This window comes from Pezoporus wallicus, unplaced genomic scaffold (genome assembly GCF_028554395.1).
Source record: "Pezoporus wallicus isolate ANWC-B61680 ecotype Strahan unplaced genomic scaffold, APGP_CSIRO_Pwel_v1 contig_818, whole genome shotgun sequence".
Taxonomy (NCBI): domain Eukaryota; kingdom Metazoa; phylum Chordata; class Aves; order Psittaciformes; family Psittacidae; genus Pezoporus; species Pezoporus wallicus.
In genome coordinates, this window is record NW_026636248.1 from 729,648 (window position 1) to 747,042 (window position 17,395).

The 17,395-nt window shown below is 39.6% G+C and overlaps 1 protein-coding gene across 1 annotated transcript in view; it reads left to right on the forward strand.

Moving 5' to 3' along the window:
• Positions 1-17,395, forward strand: part of LOC130593815 (uncharacterized) — an 80,439-nt gene that overhangs the window by 41,407 nt on the left and 21,637 nt on the right. The window contains exons 7-8 of the mRNA XM_057399237.1: positions 4,179-4,364; positions 16,796-17,137. Of these exons, the coding sequence (XP_057255220.1) occupies positions 4,179-4,364; positions 16,796-17,137 (528 nt within the window). The remainder of the gene's footprint in view (positions 1-4,178; positions 4,365-16,795; positions 17,138-17,395) is intronic.

Consider the following 17,395-nt stretch of genomic DNA (forward strand, 5'->3'; position numbering starts at 1 on the left):
ACAAACAGATGCTTTACAGAGGATAATAGAAAATAACATATTTAGAGAGAAATCTGGTTTCACGGATCTCCGCAAATGTTTATAATATGAGCACACCAGGTATGTTTGAACTAAAAATGTCTTTTTCTCCAACTGGTTTTATCAAACCCCCATGAAAGGCAGAATGCTTTTATTACTGTTAAGCTATGTGGGTGAGAGGCATCCAAAGCCATGGAACATACATCACTCTGTGGATGGTGATCTTGCATTGAGGCTGCCAAGGTTGCTGAGCTGCCAGCTCACTGATTCAATTCAAGGGCAAGCAAATGCATTAACATGTATGTCTTGCATTCCAGGTGCATGTCAGAGCCCCCCATGTAGGTATGAAGGCAGCGAGTGATGGAGACACCACAGACTGCTGCTGTCTTGTGTCTTGGGCCTCAGTGCTTTTATTTCTTAAAAATACCACAATGGGTATCAGAGCTGGTCCTATGGGTTAATATTACGCCCTGTCCTACCTGAATTTTTCACTTGGCTTGGCTTGGGTGAATAAAACCCAGGAAAAAGCAATTTTTTTTTTCCTGAGAAAATGAGGCTTGTGCAGTCTCTGCCTCTGTGTGTGTATATCACGCTGTATTTATTTCTACCTGTGTTTCTCCCTCCCAATTTTTTAACCTGTTGTTCACTTCCAATGCCCTTGTTGTTGTTTTTTTTTTTTTTTTAACAGAGAACAAGTCTCACAGGTCTGACATCCCTACCAGTTCTATGAAAGTGGGCAGCTGAACAGAGCAGACAGGCATTATTAATGTCTCCACTGAGGGAAAGCTAATATGGGAGTTTGACCCTTATTAGACATCAGAAAATCCATAGAAAACTAGGATTCATTTGGTTCCACTCTTATGGAACTGCTTCTTTTCTTCATTTGACCACTGAGCTGAAAAATCACGTAGTCATACAGTTCTAATTAATAGATCATCCCCAAAGGAAAGAAAAGAACATGGCTCAGAATTTATATAATTGCATATTTAAAGCATTTTGCTGCTGAGTAACCTGTTGGTCACTCTTGTGTTATGTGTTAGTTCATATTATACAGCAACTTAAAAGGCAACAGTGTTTCTTTAGAGAAGATGTAGACCAAACATCTCTCAAACCATATAAGATTGTGATCCATGTGCATCTAAAGTGATGCTAGGTGAACACCATTAAAAATACTTTCTATTATATTACTTCCTGGTAACAACTGAAAAATTGAAGTGCTATGGTTTGCAACATTTTAGTTGTCTGAAACTGAGCCTTTGGTGATGTAGTTTTTTTGACTACAATTTATACAGAGTCTTCTAGAACAAAGCAGCCAAAGTGCATTTTCCATGTGGAGTTTATAGCTGCTTTATACATTCAAACCCATGCTGAGGTCTAGTCTGCTGGTGAACCTACCCTTTAAATTCTCATTTCAGCATATTAAACCATTACTGTCTGATGGACAAATGCAGGAGTAAATGAAGATACAAGCAGCCAAATTAATACTGAAGAGATTCTTTTCATTACAGCACAGCATCCTCAAATACAGCTTGTGCTAAGAAGTGATTTAAACTACGCAGAAAGTATGACTCGCAGTATTAAGTACAGCCGAGACAATGAAAAGTTTGACGCAGATGCTAACAACTTAATGCTGCCATTTTTTTATTAGGTTATCAATCTACCAATGAATTTCCTCTTAAATTTTCAGCCATTTGTCCCATGTGTACAGAGTAGTAATATTTTTAACACAATGGCTACTTTTGTACAGCAAGGAGGTGGAGGCTGTGTTTTGGTCAAGTACTGCTCCAGGGTGGCAGCTCAAGCCTCTAACCTGTGCGTCAGTTCAGACAAGGAGCACCCTGGCTGTGACGGAGTTTCAGAGGTTTCTTTGCAAAGCCAGCGTAGAAGGAATAACCCAGCTGAACAGCCCTTTACCATTCCTCTAGCCTTCCAGTATCTCAAGAGGGGCTATAAGGATGCTGGGGAGGGACTCTTCATTAGAGACTGTAGTGATAGGACAAGGGGTAATGGGTTAAAACTTAAACAGGGGAAGTTTAGATTGGATATAAGGAAGAAGTTCTTTACTGTAAGGGTGGTGAGGCACTGGAATGGGTTCCCCAGGGAAGTTGTGAATGCTCCATCCCTGGCAGTGCTCAAGGACAGGTTGGACAGAGCCTTGGGTGACATGGTTTAATGTGAGGTGTCCCTAACCATGGCAGAGGGGTTGTAACTAGATGATCTTAAGGTCCTTTCCAACCCTAACTGTTCTATGATTCTATGATTCTACCCTCCCTGTCTTTAGCTCATTCAAAAATGAACAATTTTCCAATTGTGCTTAAATGAACGTATGTATCTTTTTGTCAAATATTTATAAAATTTGAATCATAATTTCTCTGTGTTTTTAGCAGTTATTTCCCTTGAAAAGTTTTTCTTTGAAAATGTTCTTTCTCTTCTTTTGCTCTTTTTCCACAAAGCATGTGCTAATCATCCCAGTGTCTTCCACCAAAACTGAGTTCACTTGATCTGATTCCTCACAGAAATAATAAACACAAAAAGGGTATTCTGTTGAATCACTGCATGGTCACCTTTGTGAACCACATGTTTTAACTTTTTTTGATATATAATGACTATCTCTCTACACCCAAGATAGGAATGTGCAGTCTTCCTAAGATGTGAACTTGCACTGCTCCTGTGAAATCAGTAAGCAGCTGATTCATACCAGCTGAGCATATGGCCTGTTGTGTGCAACACAGCACTGAGTGAGATCAAGTGGTGCTGCATCTTCTGCTATTGGCAATGTTTCATTTTCCAGCACTTCCTGGATTTTCTCTCTGCTAGCCAAACCCTTAATCTTACAGTAAATTTAAATGTAAATATTGTTTTGTTTTTGCAGTTAATAGTTGTAGGTCAAATCACTTTTCATTAGGCTTGTAAAATGCTACATGAAGAGATTGTGTACCCTCAGGTAATGGTTTGGGTTGTTTATATCTACTGTACACTTCCCCCAACATGATTTCAAATTGTATCCTGTTGTAATTAAATAAAAGAAACACCCTACTTCCTGTGTGTTGGTGGCACTGAGGTGATTTAAGTACTCAGGAGGCTCAGCAATTAAAGTCATTAAACAATGAGTAGTGAGCAAAACTGAAAATGTTAATAGCCTTAGTTTTATCTTTCCTTTTCTGGTCTTCATTAGAGAACGAGAGACTTCAAAGGGGAGTGAGGAAAAAAAAATCTTTTAACTGCTTTCATGTTTTAGGATGGACAAAGAGAAAAGCAAATAACTTGATATGGCAGTTTCTTTCAGAAAAAGGCACAGAGAACTATAAAAACTAGCACAGAAATATAAGGCAAGGAATGTGGACAACCAGTCCCCATTCCACGACAAAAGTCAGATGTGGACAACCTGATATCTGTCATTTCTTAGTGACCCTGATGTGGAGAAATGAGCAAAAAGTAGATGTCCATTATCTATGACCCAAACTAGTAGTAGTTTTGTAACAGATATCAATGAGAAAATCAATATTTTTTTTCTTTAATGTAGCATGATGATTTAAACTGAAAAAAGGATACAGCTTCTCTTTAAGATTAACTTTATGAATGGGATTTCTTTTTGTTTATGAAAGGACGTACCCTTTGGTTCTGCATAAGTCACTGCAATGAAATCAGGGGAATGATGTGGGTGAGAGCAGAACTGGACCTAATTAGGCAGGAACTGAGTGCACACACCTAGAGGAGGAATCTGAGCCTCTAGGGCGAGTTGAAGGAAAATGAAATGTTCACTGTAGCTCCACCTAAAACTCTCTTTCAATTGCAGTTATTCCTCCTCTTCCTCAGGACCGAAAGTCAAAAGTTGTTCTAAATCCCAATTCCTCTAAGACTTACAGGGGAGCAATGTGACCATGGAAATGCAGAGCACCCTTTTAAAAACTATTTAGAGAACAAGCTGCATTTGCTAAATTTATACCTGCATGTAGGTGTTCCCCTTGATGACAGTTTTTCTGGTAATGGCACTTGAAACCCGCCAGTTGTTCTACTACTGTTATTTATTACTGTTCATTGTATGGCATGAATGGTTGTTTTAAAATGTTGATGGGCCAAACATGTTAACTGAGAAGGTACTAGCCAGTGAATGAACTCCTGTTTGCTAAGAGATAATCTGCCACTTTTGTTTCAAACAGAAAGTGTTGCCAGTGAGGATTTTCCAGACTCCGTGATGCCTGTCAGCTCCAGTAAAGCACATGACCTTCACAGGGAGCTTGAAGATGAAGAGATTCCTTCATATATCGAACAGTTTGAGAGAGATGTTCAGGATGACATAATTCTGCTTGGCAGCTTTTCGCTGGAACAGGTCAGAGTTAAGAACTGTAAGACAATTTTATCGCTTGCTTCATAACATGATGCTGGCTTGTTAACCTTGTACACTCCAATTCTATTTCGCTGCCTGGCAATACACATGCTGAAAGGGGAAAAGATAAACCATGTCCCTGGCTTGCGATATGTGACTGGCACTTTGCTAAGTGAACAACAGGGCCTTTATCTTTGTCTCCATTTCAATGTGCATAAAAATAGATTGCCTTCATTGCTTAAATAGTGGAGTATCTCTGACTGCTCCATAGTAAGTATTGCAATTGAGTTTCAATCAAGTGCCTAAACTTAGGACATCTCTCTGTGACAAATTTAACAGAAGCTTATTCATCTATCAGTGAGAAAGTTCAGATTGGAGCCCAGCAAGGATTTATGTAGCATATTCATTGTACAGAGGATAAGATTATTACCAAATTATAAATCTGTTGTGTTTTTTGTGGTTACAAAGTTTCTTTGGGTTTTCCTTTTGTCATTTCATAGTGTAAAGGGACAAGGCGAGGTTTATATTGACAAACGCACAAGTTTTCAGGGCTGAAATGATACTTGTGGGCACCTAACTACCATTTGTCCCTTTGAAAAATCTCATACCATGAGTAGGGGACAGAAAGAGAGATTAATTGATGAATCTATCATTTTTAATTAGCAACATGAGAACAGCGAACTGACTCTGATGGGCTTAAAATAGGTTATCCAGTGACTGGATGGTGATCTAAGCTTTCTTTTATTTTCAAAGGGAGTTTTTAGAATTTTTTCACTGTAGGACTAAACCTCATCGTTGCCATCTGCATATTGGTGAGGGACACAGTTCGCTTCCTTGCTGCTTTCCTCTAAATCCTTGTGTGCTTGTATGTCATTCTTTCTGACTTTTTTGCAGCTGTATGCAACATGCGCAGAAGTTGGTTTGGGGGGTATTTCTTAGAGAACATGAAATGGGAAGGAAACATGAGGGAAAAGGGCTTGAATAGTACAAAGAGTGTCATCTGCCTCAGGGGACTAGTGGAGTAGGAAACTGGGAACAGGTGAAGAGGAAGAGCTGCACCTTTCCAGAAGAGTTTATAATATGCACTTTTAAGTTTGGGCTATTCAGACAGCCCCAAATCTTCATGAGGCTATGACACCTGAAGAAACACAGTAGACTTGTCAATCCTTTGTTTACCCTTCCTCTAAACATGGCCTCTGGGAGGCTGTTCATCTTACTTGGACTCTTTTTGGAGGTGCTCAGCAAAGTTTGTTTCCTATACAGAAGCAAACTATCTGGTCATCACAAAACAATGTTCAGCTTTTTATCTGACAACTGTAGGTGTGAATCCACATGCGATACAATATAATGCTACTTCCTTATTTTCTTTCTGAGAAAAAAAGTCCTCAGTTAATGTGATTGAGCTGGTCTACGAATGGCTTATAGTTATGGACTCAATACTTTATACTGCACAGAAGAGGCCTTAATTGCCTGTGCTTTCTGTCCATTCCTCCCTCACATCTCTAACTTCAGTTGTCGATGCCCTGTTTAGGAATTCAATCATGCTGACATGGTATCAGCATGATTGAATGATGGCATGGTATCTGCATCCTGCAGTGAGGAGGGTAACGAGAGGGTCACTGTAAAAACTATATTGTCTTCTGGATCAGTGATGTATGTGTCTGTCCTTTCCTTGGAAGCACACAGAAATGGTGTATTCAGCTCCTTTGAACAGAAAATCAAAGGTGACATTGGAAGTAGAGGCTGCTAACATGAACCTCTTGTGTCATATTGGTATTCAAAACTATCTAACAATAATGTAAGCATGCTTATTCTTCTTTGACTTTCTTTATTCTTTAATGTGCCGTATTTACTCTTTGATCTGCAGACATACCCTTGCAGCATTGCAGTGTCAATGCCTTTCCACAGCAGCTACAGGTTCAGTGCTAAGACTGCTGCCATGGTCTTCAGAATCTGTCACTGCTATCTTTGGGATGCCTCCAGCTTTTGTAACTTGAATGTATGTCTATTGGTTTGAAATAGTCTTAAATTTGCCAGGTGGCATTTACTTCTTACCAGAAAAAAAACTAAAAAAACCTCTCTCTTCCTTCTGCAGGTTTAGAAAGTAGCACATGTACTTTAGCCAAGTGTAATTTATGATTAGTTAATTTAGTCTGCCATAATGACATAAAGTGAGCCTGAAACAAGCTTCTATCAATTTTGCTGTTAGAGGTAACATAATATTTTTAAATGTCTACCAAACTGAATAATTAACCCTGGGGCTGAGTGAAGAAGTCTAATAGATACCTCTCTCACATTCCTTTGCTTTGATAAATTGAAAATAAAACATGGGATCCCAAGGATTAAAAATAAGTGACAGTTTACAGTACATGAGGCTGGTTTTATAAGCGAGGTTCAGAAACACCCTTACACCCTTGTGTTGCTGCTGTTTCTTTTCAGGCTGCCAAAATTTTCTCCAATGAGACATCTGATTTGCACTACAGCTTTGCTGACAGTGTTGGCACAAAGAGGCCATCTATGTATTAATTATCTATCCCTTTAGTTCATTGCTTTTCTTCTCTACTTTGCAGCTTTACAGTAAATGGGTGGCGTTTGTTTAAATAGCAGCTCGGTGCATGAGATCAGTGCGATTAAAAGTTTTTGAAAGAGCAGATGCACTTTCCAAAATAATTATTTTAAAAAAAAAAAAATTTATGCAAGATTCTGGCTCTGGAACTTTAAGCTGCATTGTTACTTACTTCATGATTTGTTTTGTAAATGCAAAAGCTGATAATAGTTGAGATTGGCAAGATACAGAAGGGGAGACCTGATAGATTCTTGTACAGAGAGCATTAAACAGATGTCAATGTTCTGTCAACACACACATTAAAGGATATTAAATTTGGAAAGCAGTACTGTTTCCTGTGGCCTAGGCCTACAGATTTCAAAAGCCTCAATGACATTTGCTTTTAATAAATTAAAATAAACTCTATTGAGAGAAAATCATAAGTGTTGTGGTAGAAGCTGGGCAGGTAAATACAAGGCTGGGTATGGAGAACGCCACAGAAAACCATCTGTCATGACACAGAGACATACTTATGGGCAGAACTTGATCTTACAGAGCAGAGAAATATGCAATGAAAGACCTGAAGCAATGCTAGCTTAAAGTGTTTGATTAGAGGCAAAATGCTCTCAAAACATGAGAGGCTGCTGAGGATGAAGCAAACACTGGTGACTGGGGATGAGATTGCACTTGATGGACCTTTGACAACATAATCTCTCCATCATTAATTCAAACGCCATTGAAAAATACTAGGTCTGTGGTTTCCAGCTGTTTCTGAACTGAGGTGATAAAAGTGACTTTCAGCTTTATGTAGGTTCTCTCAGAAAAAAAAATTATTAATGGGACTTTAATTTTGGATGGATGAATCAATGCTTTCAGGAGCATCTTTCCTGCTTAGCCATCCTCTTTCTGCAACTTGGCTGGTATTCTTAACTGAAGGTAATTTGTTCACAGTCTCCTTTACAGGATTCAGCTGTTACGTTTAGTCCTCTGTGCTGGACGTAACACCTTGCAGGACATGATCATTACAACTATATAATCAGTTTTGATCCATGACCTCAATGAGAATTACTCAAGAGCCTCTGGAAGTAAAGTGCAAGTTTTGCTCTTCAGTACCAGCAGTTGAGTTATAGTAGTAAGAAATGAGCTATTTGTTGCAGGTGGCTCGTAATAAAATGTTGCCTTTTATCAAGAGATTTACCTTTTGGTTAAACAAAGGTTAATGCCTCTCGGCAGTATACCTAATATTCTTACAGGGTGAATATCAGCACACTGACTCTTTGCCAAGTCACAGTGAGATCAATATATATGATTTTGGAGTGATCAGTTTTCTTTTGGTGACACGTAGATAAAATTTGGTACTATGTAAGACAATGACAAATCTACCCTCCAATCAGGAATTTAATCAGTGGAATTAGATCTCAGTCTCATAAAACAATGCACATTTGCCTACATGTTCTAATCTGTTGGATAATACTGTTATTTATACCCTGACGGTACCTGCAGACAACCCCTCATGAAAGTTGTGGCCTACTAAGCATCGTACAATCCTTTGTGATCATTCTTCATGAATTATAATTCTTGTGTAAATATGCACACCTAAGAGCTATGCAGAATTCAAGGTAATTTTTTCCTCATCCAAAACCTGGCTGCTACTTTTTGACATTAGCCAAGATTTCAAAAAGACTGTCATGTGCAAATGAGTCATTTTTTTGTTTTACTGAGAATTGCAGGTCAAGAATACAAAGCTGGTCATGTTTCATTTACACCATGTCTTAAAAGTGGGCGACTTCATTTTAAGTAAGCTACTTACACACTACACTCATTATCTGAGTGTCAAAGCATCTTTACAGTTTTTTAGTATAATGGTTTCCATTTAATTTATGTGAATAAAGTAGGAATTACAGGTATCTCCATTTTACAGAGAAAGACTGAAATTCACACCATCAGAAATGCTTAACACCTAATTATTATTTTTTTTTTTGAAATCTATGATTAGGCCAAGCTCCTCAAATTCATTAAAGTCCTGCCAGGTAGACTGCTCTTGGACTGGCAAAAAGCACTTCACTGGAAACTGTATTTGAGGGAAAATAACACAAGGTAAACTTGACAAAGCTTCAGGCTTCTGGCCCTTAGTCTTCTGATGTCCTGCCTAGTGAGTGTCCATGACCCTCAGATGTGTCAGCACCCACCCAGCAGACCCAAAGCCTGACCAAGATGTCAGTATATATAGCTAGAGGACTTGTCTACCCCATAGGCTGGCAACTTCAGATTTCTAAATATCTTTATTCTGTCAGATTTGCTCCTGCTTTCTCAGTGAAAAGCCTGGGAACCCTCCAAATTTCTAAGGTTCCTCCCTTGTTGCTCTGAACACTCAGACATACACTTTGGATTTTATTTGTATTATTTTATTTTTTTTTCTTGTTTGTTTAAGAAGTAGAGGGTTGGACTGGGAAGCATGTAAATGTATGTCAACATGAGGAGAACCGTAGAAAAGATATTCTATGTGTTTGTAAAGGGCCTGTCACTGTGCTGTCACAATACTCATAATATTGCTATAGCTGCTTTTTCAAATTGTAGGTCTGTTTTGCTTTGTTCAGGAGTTGTGTGGAGTTTTAGTTAAGTAAATATTTAGATGCAAGTAATGAAAATCTTTGAAGGAGTTAACTTAGCTTTTACTGTGTTCTTTTACTCTTTAAGACCAGATGGGTAATTAAACAACTAAACTAATTCTTGATATTCTGTTGAGCTGGAACTATGAATCCTACAGCTACTGTAACTGATGATACTGCATTTGCTGCTGCTTAAGGTAATCTGACTGGTCAGCTCTTTGGCTCATTATCCCAATATAAATTCTCGTAAGGAAATCTATTTCTATGGTTCAATAAACAGAGGCAATTGGAAAGATTCTTCAAAGAGAATCAGTGATTGCCAAGTCCTGTTGAAGTTTAAGTGACTCCATCAAATACTGACCACCTGTTAAAAGAAGCAGAACTCAGATGAGGACTGTAAGCTATAAGTATGCATTACTAAAGCGTAGAGGCATGAACCTGCATAAATAAATACAATGAAAAGAGATCGATTTTTAGTTGCTCAGGTATTCTCCGGAATAACTTATCTTTTGTGGTTTTTTGTGGGTTTTTTTTAAATTTTATTTACACTTTTGATATATTTGGAGCCAAACTGTAGTCACAGGTGTAGCAAAGTATACTGTTGCTTAGCTTTTATAACAGGACACTCCTTAGCATCACTAATAGACTGCACAGGTTTTATGAGCTACAGATAAATGAATTGCTGTAAATGTTGTAACTGTTTTTGCTTCTGTAGACTTTCAGTAGAGATGAGTTTGTTGAGCAGAACCTATGCTGGATGATAATTCTGAGCTCTCCTTCACAGAACAGATTAAGTCAGGTGGGAAGGACTGGACCTCTGGAAACTGTCTAGTCCAACTTCCTGCTCAGAGCAGGGCTAACTGAGGTATATTAGGCTTTCCATGTGCAATGCAGGTTTTCAAGGGCTTTGGAATTGTTCACGCCAGTTTGTTAGTGTGAAACATAACCAGGTCATCTGTAAGTTGAGAGGTGTATAGCTACTGGGAGAGACAGTCCAGCTGCATTACATGTGCATTTACTTAGTACAAAGGTGGAAAATTATCACTGTTGCTCAACAGGCTGGCAATCTGTCAGCACAGTTGGTTTCTCTCACTTCACTCCTAGTTAGACCCTTATCCAAGATGCAGCTTTCAGGACTGGGTGGTTACAATGAGAACATATATTGAAGTGCATATATTCACTTGAAGATGCGTCAGCATAGTATATGTTATAATTGTTCATGTCAGCATTCAAATCAGAGAAGGAAGGCTTAAATTTCAACAAACAATTTCACCTATAACTTTCAGCAAAGAGATGGAGCAGGATATGGGCTTGCGAGAGGAGATCTGTTCTCTACAGTGAAAAATCATTAGGCATGGCAACTTGTCATTTCCACTATTGTATTTAAGACAATCATGTAGTAAACTGTACTTAAAGCATGCTTCCCACTCTGTAATTTTCATATACTAATTGTAAGTGAATGTCTCTTAATTATAAAGTGCTGAAGTGCATGTCTGCACACTTGAAACAGGATAATGTGAAAGCCGGCACAAATGGAAGTTATTGGATAAGGTTAAAGCCTATGCTTTTATATTACAATTATGGAGACAAATTTGTGAGTTAGTGCTTTATTGACAGAAAAAAGAATGGGGACTCAGAAAGATGGGGTGTATATATACTCTACACTGTAACCTCTGACTTAAACATCAGGTTTTCAGGGCTTTAACAAGCAAATTAGTGATTATGGTTCAATTTTCCTTATCTGCATAACAGACCTAAAATTAGATACCTGCTTTAGGGAAGAGTAAGAGGATTAAAGGAGTAAAGTTTCATGAGGGACTTTGAAGAGGCTATAGAAATAATAAAAACATTCTGTGCTGAAAATAATAAACATTTTTAAATTGAGGAAAAATGGGGAAAAGCCACAAAAAGAGTCTCAGTATTTCCGATTGGTATTTTCTTTCAGTTTTTCTTCAGTTGTTCATGCCATGATTTGCTGTTGTTATCCAGAAAGTAGAAAAGATTATAAAGCCCTTAAGTTCATCACCTTGCTTATGAACACTTTTTCTTTTTTGTTTTTAATGTGAACTATTAATTATAGATCCATAAGTTGGCATAGTTCACTTATTTTCCACTAGCATTGCTGCTGCTACATGAGTTTATACTGGAGGGAATGTGTTCCCTAATAAAATGTGGTTAGTATCTTCCACTGTATCTTGTTAACATTTTCCATTGTATCTTATTATTTAGCCTAAAATTATTTAGAGCTTCTTAGTAGCTGGTGATATCCAGGCTAATCTGGAGACATCTGAATTTGCAGAGTTTTGACAGACTAGCCCGTTTATCGATGGCAAATGCCATTTCAGTGTTGTATATCTTCACTGCTCGGATATGGTTGTCAGGCACTCTGATAAATGGCCTTGCATATGCTTACTACACTCTGTAGATTTTGATGAGGACATCAAGGCTTTATGACCTTGAAGCTACATCTTCTCAACTATGAAATCCAAAGCACCTGAAGTAGTAGTACCTGGTGGTTCTGAAGAAACTACAAGTGATCCCTCTGTGAACAGCAAGAGGAAATGAGAAAGCAAGTCCAGTTTTGAGGTTGGAAAGCCAAAATCTTTATTTTTCAGAAGCTGGGCATCTCTGCAAAAGACACCCCTCCAGAGTTTCCTCAGTCCATCTTAAGCAAAGTGATTCAAGTTCTTTTAATTTGTTAGTACTACCATCTTGGAACAAGATCCTGAACAAAGCCACCCTGATTTTTGGAGTATCACACCTACTTTATAGCCAGCTCTAGTTTCCATAACTGTTCAAAATTAGTGTCTTTAATAAATATGCCTTATAGAAGTGTCCACCTCAGCAGCAAGATACTGTCTTCTTGTGTTGACTGGTAGCTCAGTCTTCATTGTTAGAGATTGTGTGGTGCTTTCCACATGTATCAAAATGATCACAGTATCACAGTATCACAGTATGCTAGAGATTGGAAGGGACCTTGAAAGATCATCTAGTCCAATCCCCCTGCCGGAGCAGGAACACCTAGATAATGTTACACAGGAATGTGTCCAGGCAGGTTTTGAATGTCTCCAGGGAAGGAGACTCCACAACCTCCCTGGGCAGCCTGTTCCAGTGTTCCGTCACCCTCACTGAGAAGAAGTTTCTTCTCAAGTTTAAGTGGAACCTCTTGTGTTCCAGTTTGTACCCATTACCCCTTGTCCTATCATTGTTTGCCACTGAGTAGAGCCTGGCTCCATCCTCGTGACACTCCCCCTTTATATATTTATATACACTAATAAGGTCACCCCTCAGTCTCCTCTTCTCCAAACTATAAAGACCCAGCTCCCTCAGTCTTTCCTCATCAGGGAGATGCTCCACTCCCTTAATCATCTTCGTTGCCCTGCGCTGGACTCTTTCCAGCAAGTCCCCGTCCTTCTTGAACTGAGGGGCCCAGAACTGGACACAATATTCCAGATGGGGTCTCACCAGGGCAGAGTAGAGGGGAAGGAGGACCTCTCTCGACCTACTAACCACCCCCTTCTAATACACCCCAGGATGCCATTGGCCTTCTTAGCCACAAGGGCACAGTGTTGGCTCATGGTCATCCTGTCGTCCACTAGGACCCCCAGGTCCCTCTCCCCTACACTGCTCTCTAACAGGTCGTTTCCCAACCTATACTGGAACCTGGGGTTGTTCCTGCCCAGATGCAGGACTCTACACTTTCCCTTGTTATATTTCATCAAGTTATTCCCTGCCCAACTCTCCAGCCTGTCCAGGTCTCACTGGATGGCAGCACAGCCTTCTGGCGTGTCAGCCACTCCTCCCAGCTTAGTGTCATCAGCAAACTTGCTGATAGTACACTCAATCCCCTCATCTAAATCATTGATGAATATATTAAATAATACTGTTCCCAGTACTGACCCTTGAGGCACTCCACTAGTTACAGGCCTCCAACTAGACTCAGCCCCATAGACTACAACTCTCTGGCTTCTCTCCTTCAGCCAGTTCACAGTCCAACTCACTACTATATGATCAGCCTATAATTGTCACTAAATGTGTCTGTACTAGTGTAATAAGGCTGTATCATGACTAAAGTAAATCTCACTTTGTGTTCTGCAGTATCAGAGTATGAGATGTAACACAGTATGAGGTGTTTTTTTTTTTTCTTTTTTTCTTCCTAGCTGTTACAAGTGGCTCACTTGTCTAAGCTTTAAATTTTATGCTCATGAACAGTAAATTGGTTTAATTTTCTATTTGGAAGGAAAGGTTGCTTTGTTGTTTTTTCTTTTTCCCTTTTAGAAACGTGTCTGAGAGTTTGTGGCACATTTTTGGCAGAGTGCGCTGTGAACTATACTGACCTATGTCCAGGATTTTGACACAACTTTACCTCCTGGTTTGTGGCAATCTCTGAGACAAGGTCACCCAAATTCCAACAGGCAATGCAATTCCCAGAACAGGCCTTATCTAGCTAGCAGAGTCTTTGCTTTCAACAAAGGGTACTTATGCCGCTTACCTCTCAGTACCTCACTTACTTGTGTTCTCTCTGTAGTTAACATGGAAAGGATAAGCCTCTCAAAATCTCACTTTGCCTGAGAGGAATGTTAACACTTTTTGTATTTTTTTTTTTTTTCCATCTCAAATGGTTCTTTGTTTTTCACTTGTTTTATGATACACAGTGCACTAGATGTTGAAAATCTGGGAGTGGATCTCCACACAGCAGCCAAACTATGAAGGAGGAGGACTAGTTGGCACAAATGGGACTAGAGACATAGGTTTTGTTTCTAGTCCTGCTGACGCTTTGCTTGGGAGGCTCAGGCAAGTCACTCTCACTGGCATTCCACTTCTTCCACCTCTAAAATTGGAGTGGACAGGATTTCCATTGCTGCAAAATGTTTGGGGATGCAGAAATAGAAATACTGGGTAAAAGCTTTTATCCTGGTATTCCTTTACATCTGGAAAGACAGCACTAGCTGTGCTGTGATGTACCAATGCGGAGTGGAATGATAGGGGGAACTGGGATCCTCTGCATGGGGGAGCACTGGGATCCTCTTCATGTGGGATCCTTATGGGTGGTGGGAGGCTGCTGGAGACCACACCGGTGGTCTGCTACTCTCCACCCTGGTGAGGAGGGCTTGTGGAAGTGGACCCCTGCAGCACTCCTCACTGTATGGGAGTAGGATTTCATAGGGCTGGGGCTCAACTGACTGTTTCAAATAGCAATGGGCTTGAGTACCTCACGAGAAGGTTGTAATACCAGTGCTAGGACTCACCAGAAAGGTGAGGGGGAATATTGTCCCTAAATGCTCCATTTTCTGCAAAATGGCAATGGTTTTGCTTCAAAGCTTTGCTGGATTTTGTGAGCTTTCTCCTAACGGGAAGGAGTGTTTAGGCTGGGTTTTGTTTAATTTTCTTTCCTGAATTGAAAATTACTATAGAAATCAAGTCCTACCATTTGTGAAGTAGTTTCACAGTGAAAATAGCCAGTCAGCACTGATTAATAGTACTGAGTCAGGTTTTTGTTTTCGTCTGAAGTAGAAACAATACTTACCATTGTGTGTCTTTAGGCTGGGCCCAGACTGAAAGACCTTTTTCAAATACTGGTCTTGATCACGCTCTCTGAAATCAGTAGATGGGCCATTTGTGCAATTAGACCTCAAATAGAGCCAGCCGATGAAGAAACTGAGAAAAATGTGTGAAAGAGATGGCTCACAGCTAAAGAAGGGCCTGGTAGCAGGACCAAGTGGTGCTGTGATTGAGCCTTTCTGCCTTCAAACAATACCCTGTTTTCTCCAGTACATCCCAGGCTTTGAAGGATATCTTGTGGTTCACAGACTTTAGTAACTCTTTTTTTTCTTTTTTTTTTTTTTTTTTTTATTTTATTTTTTTTTATTTCGTGAAAGGGAACGAATGCCCTATATCGATTTGAAGCTAAACCACGCTTCATGCTTTCTTGTTGGGAACGCCCGTTGTCAACAATGGGTTGTTTTTACAGTCTAGACAATGTTGGTGTCATGATGAGAAACAAGGGCTTAGCTATGTGTGTGATGGTATGTCATTGAGAAGAAGCATTTGGGTTTATTCTAGTAAACCTCTGATTCGAGGGATATTGCAGCAATGATTATTCCACATTAAAAGAAATAATTATATGGGCTGTTCTGTTTTTGAAAACTTACACATTTTTCCTCTGTTAAATTGCTTCCTGGTGATGGAAATGTCTGGGATTTTTTTCTATTGCATCTGCTCTCCTTTTTCTTGCACACCCCCGAGGTAATTAGTGTAGGTTAAAATTTACATAACTGACTTTGGGGTTTTGCAAATAGGAAAGATGGAAATTTATTCAAGGTGGTGAATAATTCATTTTAAAGCAAGTTTCCTGGTGTGTTTTTTTTTTTTTTTTAATCATGTAGAAGATGTATTACAGACTCATAGAGGTTTTCTGAATAGGACCCTAAGCATTGAATTTTTGATATATTTTATTTCTTGGTGTAGGTAAAGAAATATTAACCATGACTCATTGCACTTTTCCTGTTCAATAAGATTTGAATAAACTTAACAAATTTATTAGGTAGATGATAGAGCTTTTTGAAAATTTTCATGACACACTGTGACAAATATTTTACGAGGATCCAGAAGAAATAGTTTTAAATCATATTCCCATTGCCACTTCAGAGGCAGAGAGATTGAAAACAGTGCAGTTCATACAGAGAACCCTGATTCATATTTTCTGTTGAATATTCATTATTTAATTAAGATTAGGAAGATAAACAAGGGGATTGGGCAGCTATGGGAGTCTGGTAATATAATCATTTAAAAAAAAAATAATCCCAGTTCTCTACTTCTGGCTCAGTGTAAGCTGTAAGCCTGCACTGGTAACATCTGACTGTTGTAACGTTATGGCTACTTGATATTTTACATTAAGTGAGTTTTCTATTTCATCTTGTTTCTTAATCTAGTGCCTCCCTCAAAAATCACTATCCCAGGCATTACCAGGATCCAGGAGCCCTCTTCCTACTTTCTAAACTTTAGCCTTAGCTGCCTATTCCAAAACTTTTTAAACCTTGTCCCATCTGCCATCAAGCTCTGGAAACACCTGATGTCTTTTTGATCAGTAGTTTTGTCATTAAACCTTCTCAGAGACTTTGAGCTCTGCTGCTGGGCACCCTTTCAAATGCCCCAGCCATGACAGCCTCGTGCCTGTGCTTTGCAGGAGTGAATGCAGTCCTTGCTGCCACTGGGAAGGGGTCCCTTATGCCTCAGAGAGCACCCCTGCGGGGCAGCTGGAGAACAACCTGCCCTTGCTCTTGGCATATTTCCCAGTGGCAGCAGTCCTCACTGGGCTGTGGAAAGTGGCAGGAAGGGTGGATCTGATTCCCCTAACCAGACGTCTACCAGCTCTGCTGGAGCAGAGCCAGGACCGGAGCCAGCTCTCAGCCCTTCCTGGCAAATCGTCTGTGGTGATTCACTGGGTTGGGGAAAGAAAAATTAGTGACAGCGTTTGTGGAGGTGGGAGAGAAATGGGTCCTGGTCCTGCCCCAGGGACTCCCGGTGAACGTAAGCCAAAAGCTGTTCAGGAGCAGGAGGACTTGGTTCCCACTAATAGAGGAGAGGTGGTGAAGGCAGAGTTGCCCATGACAAAACTGCCATGTGGACAGCTGGAAGGTTGGTCATGTCAACTTCATAGTTGTGTATATGTGATGCTTGACTAGGGCTTGAAGGATTTACTGCATCCATCTGAGGCTCTCTGCTGGGACTACTAACAAATCAGTGTGTTTTGAGGAGACCATGTTGTATCTGCTTTAATTTTACAGGTTTAAGAAAGTTATGCTAAAAGTTGTTTGCAGAGGGTTTTGCAATTTGTTTCTGTAGTCTTTTTTTGTACTCTGACAATTTTCATTTTGGAAATAAGCAGGATGCTTT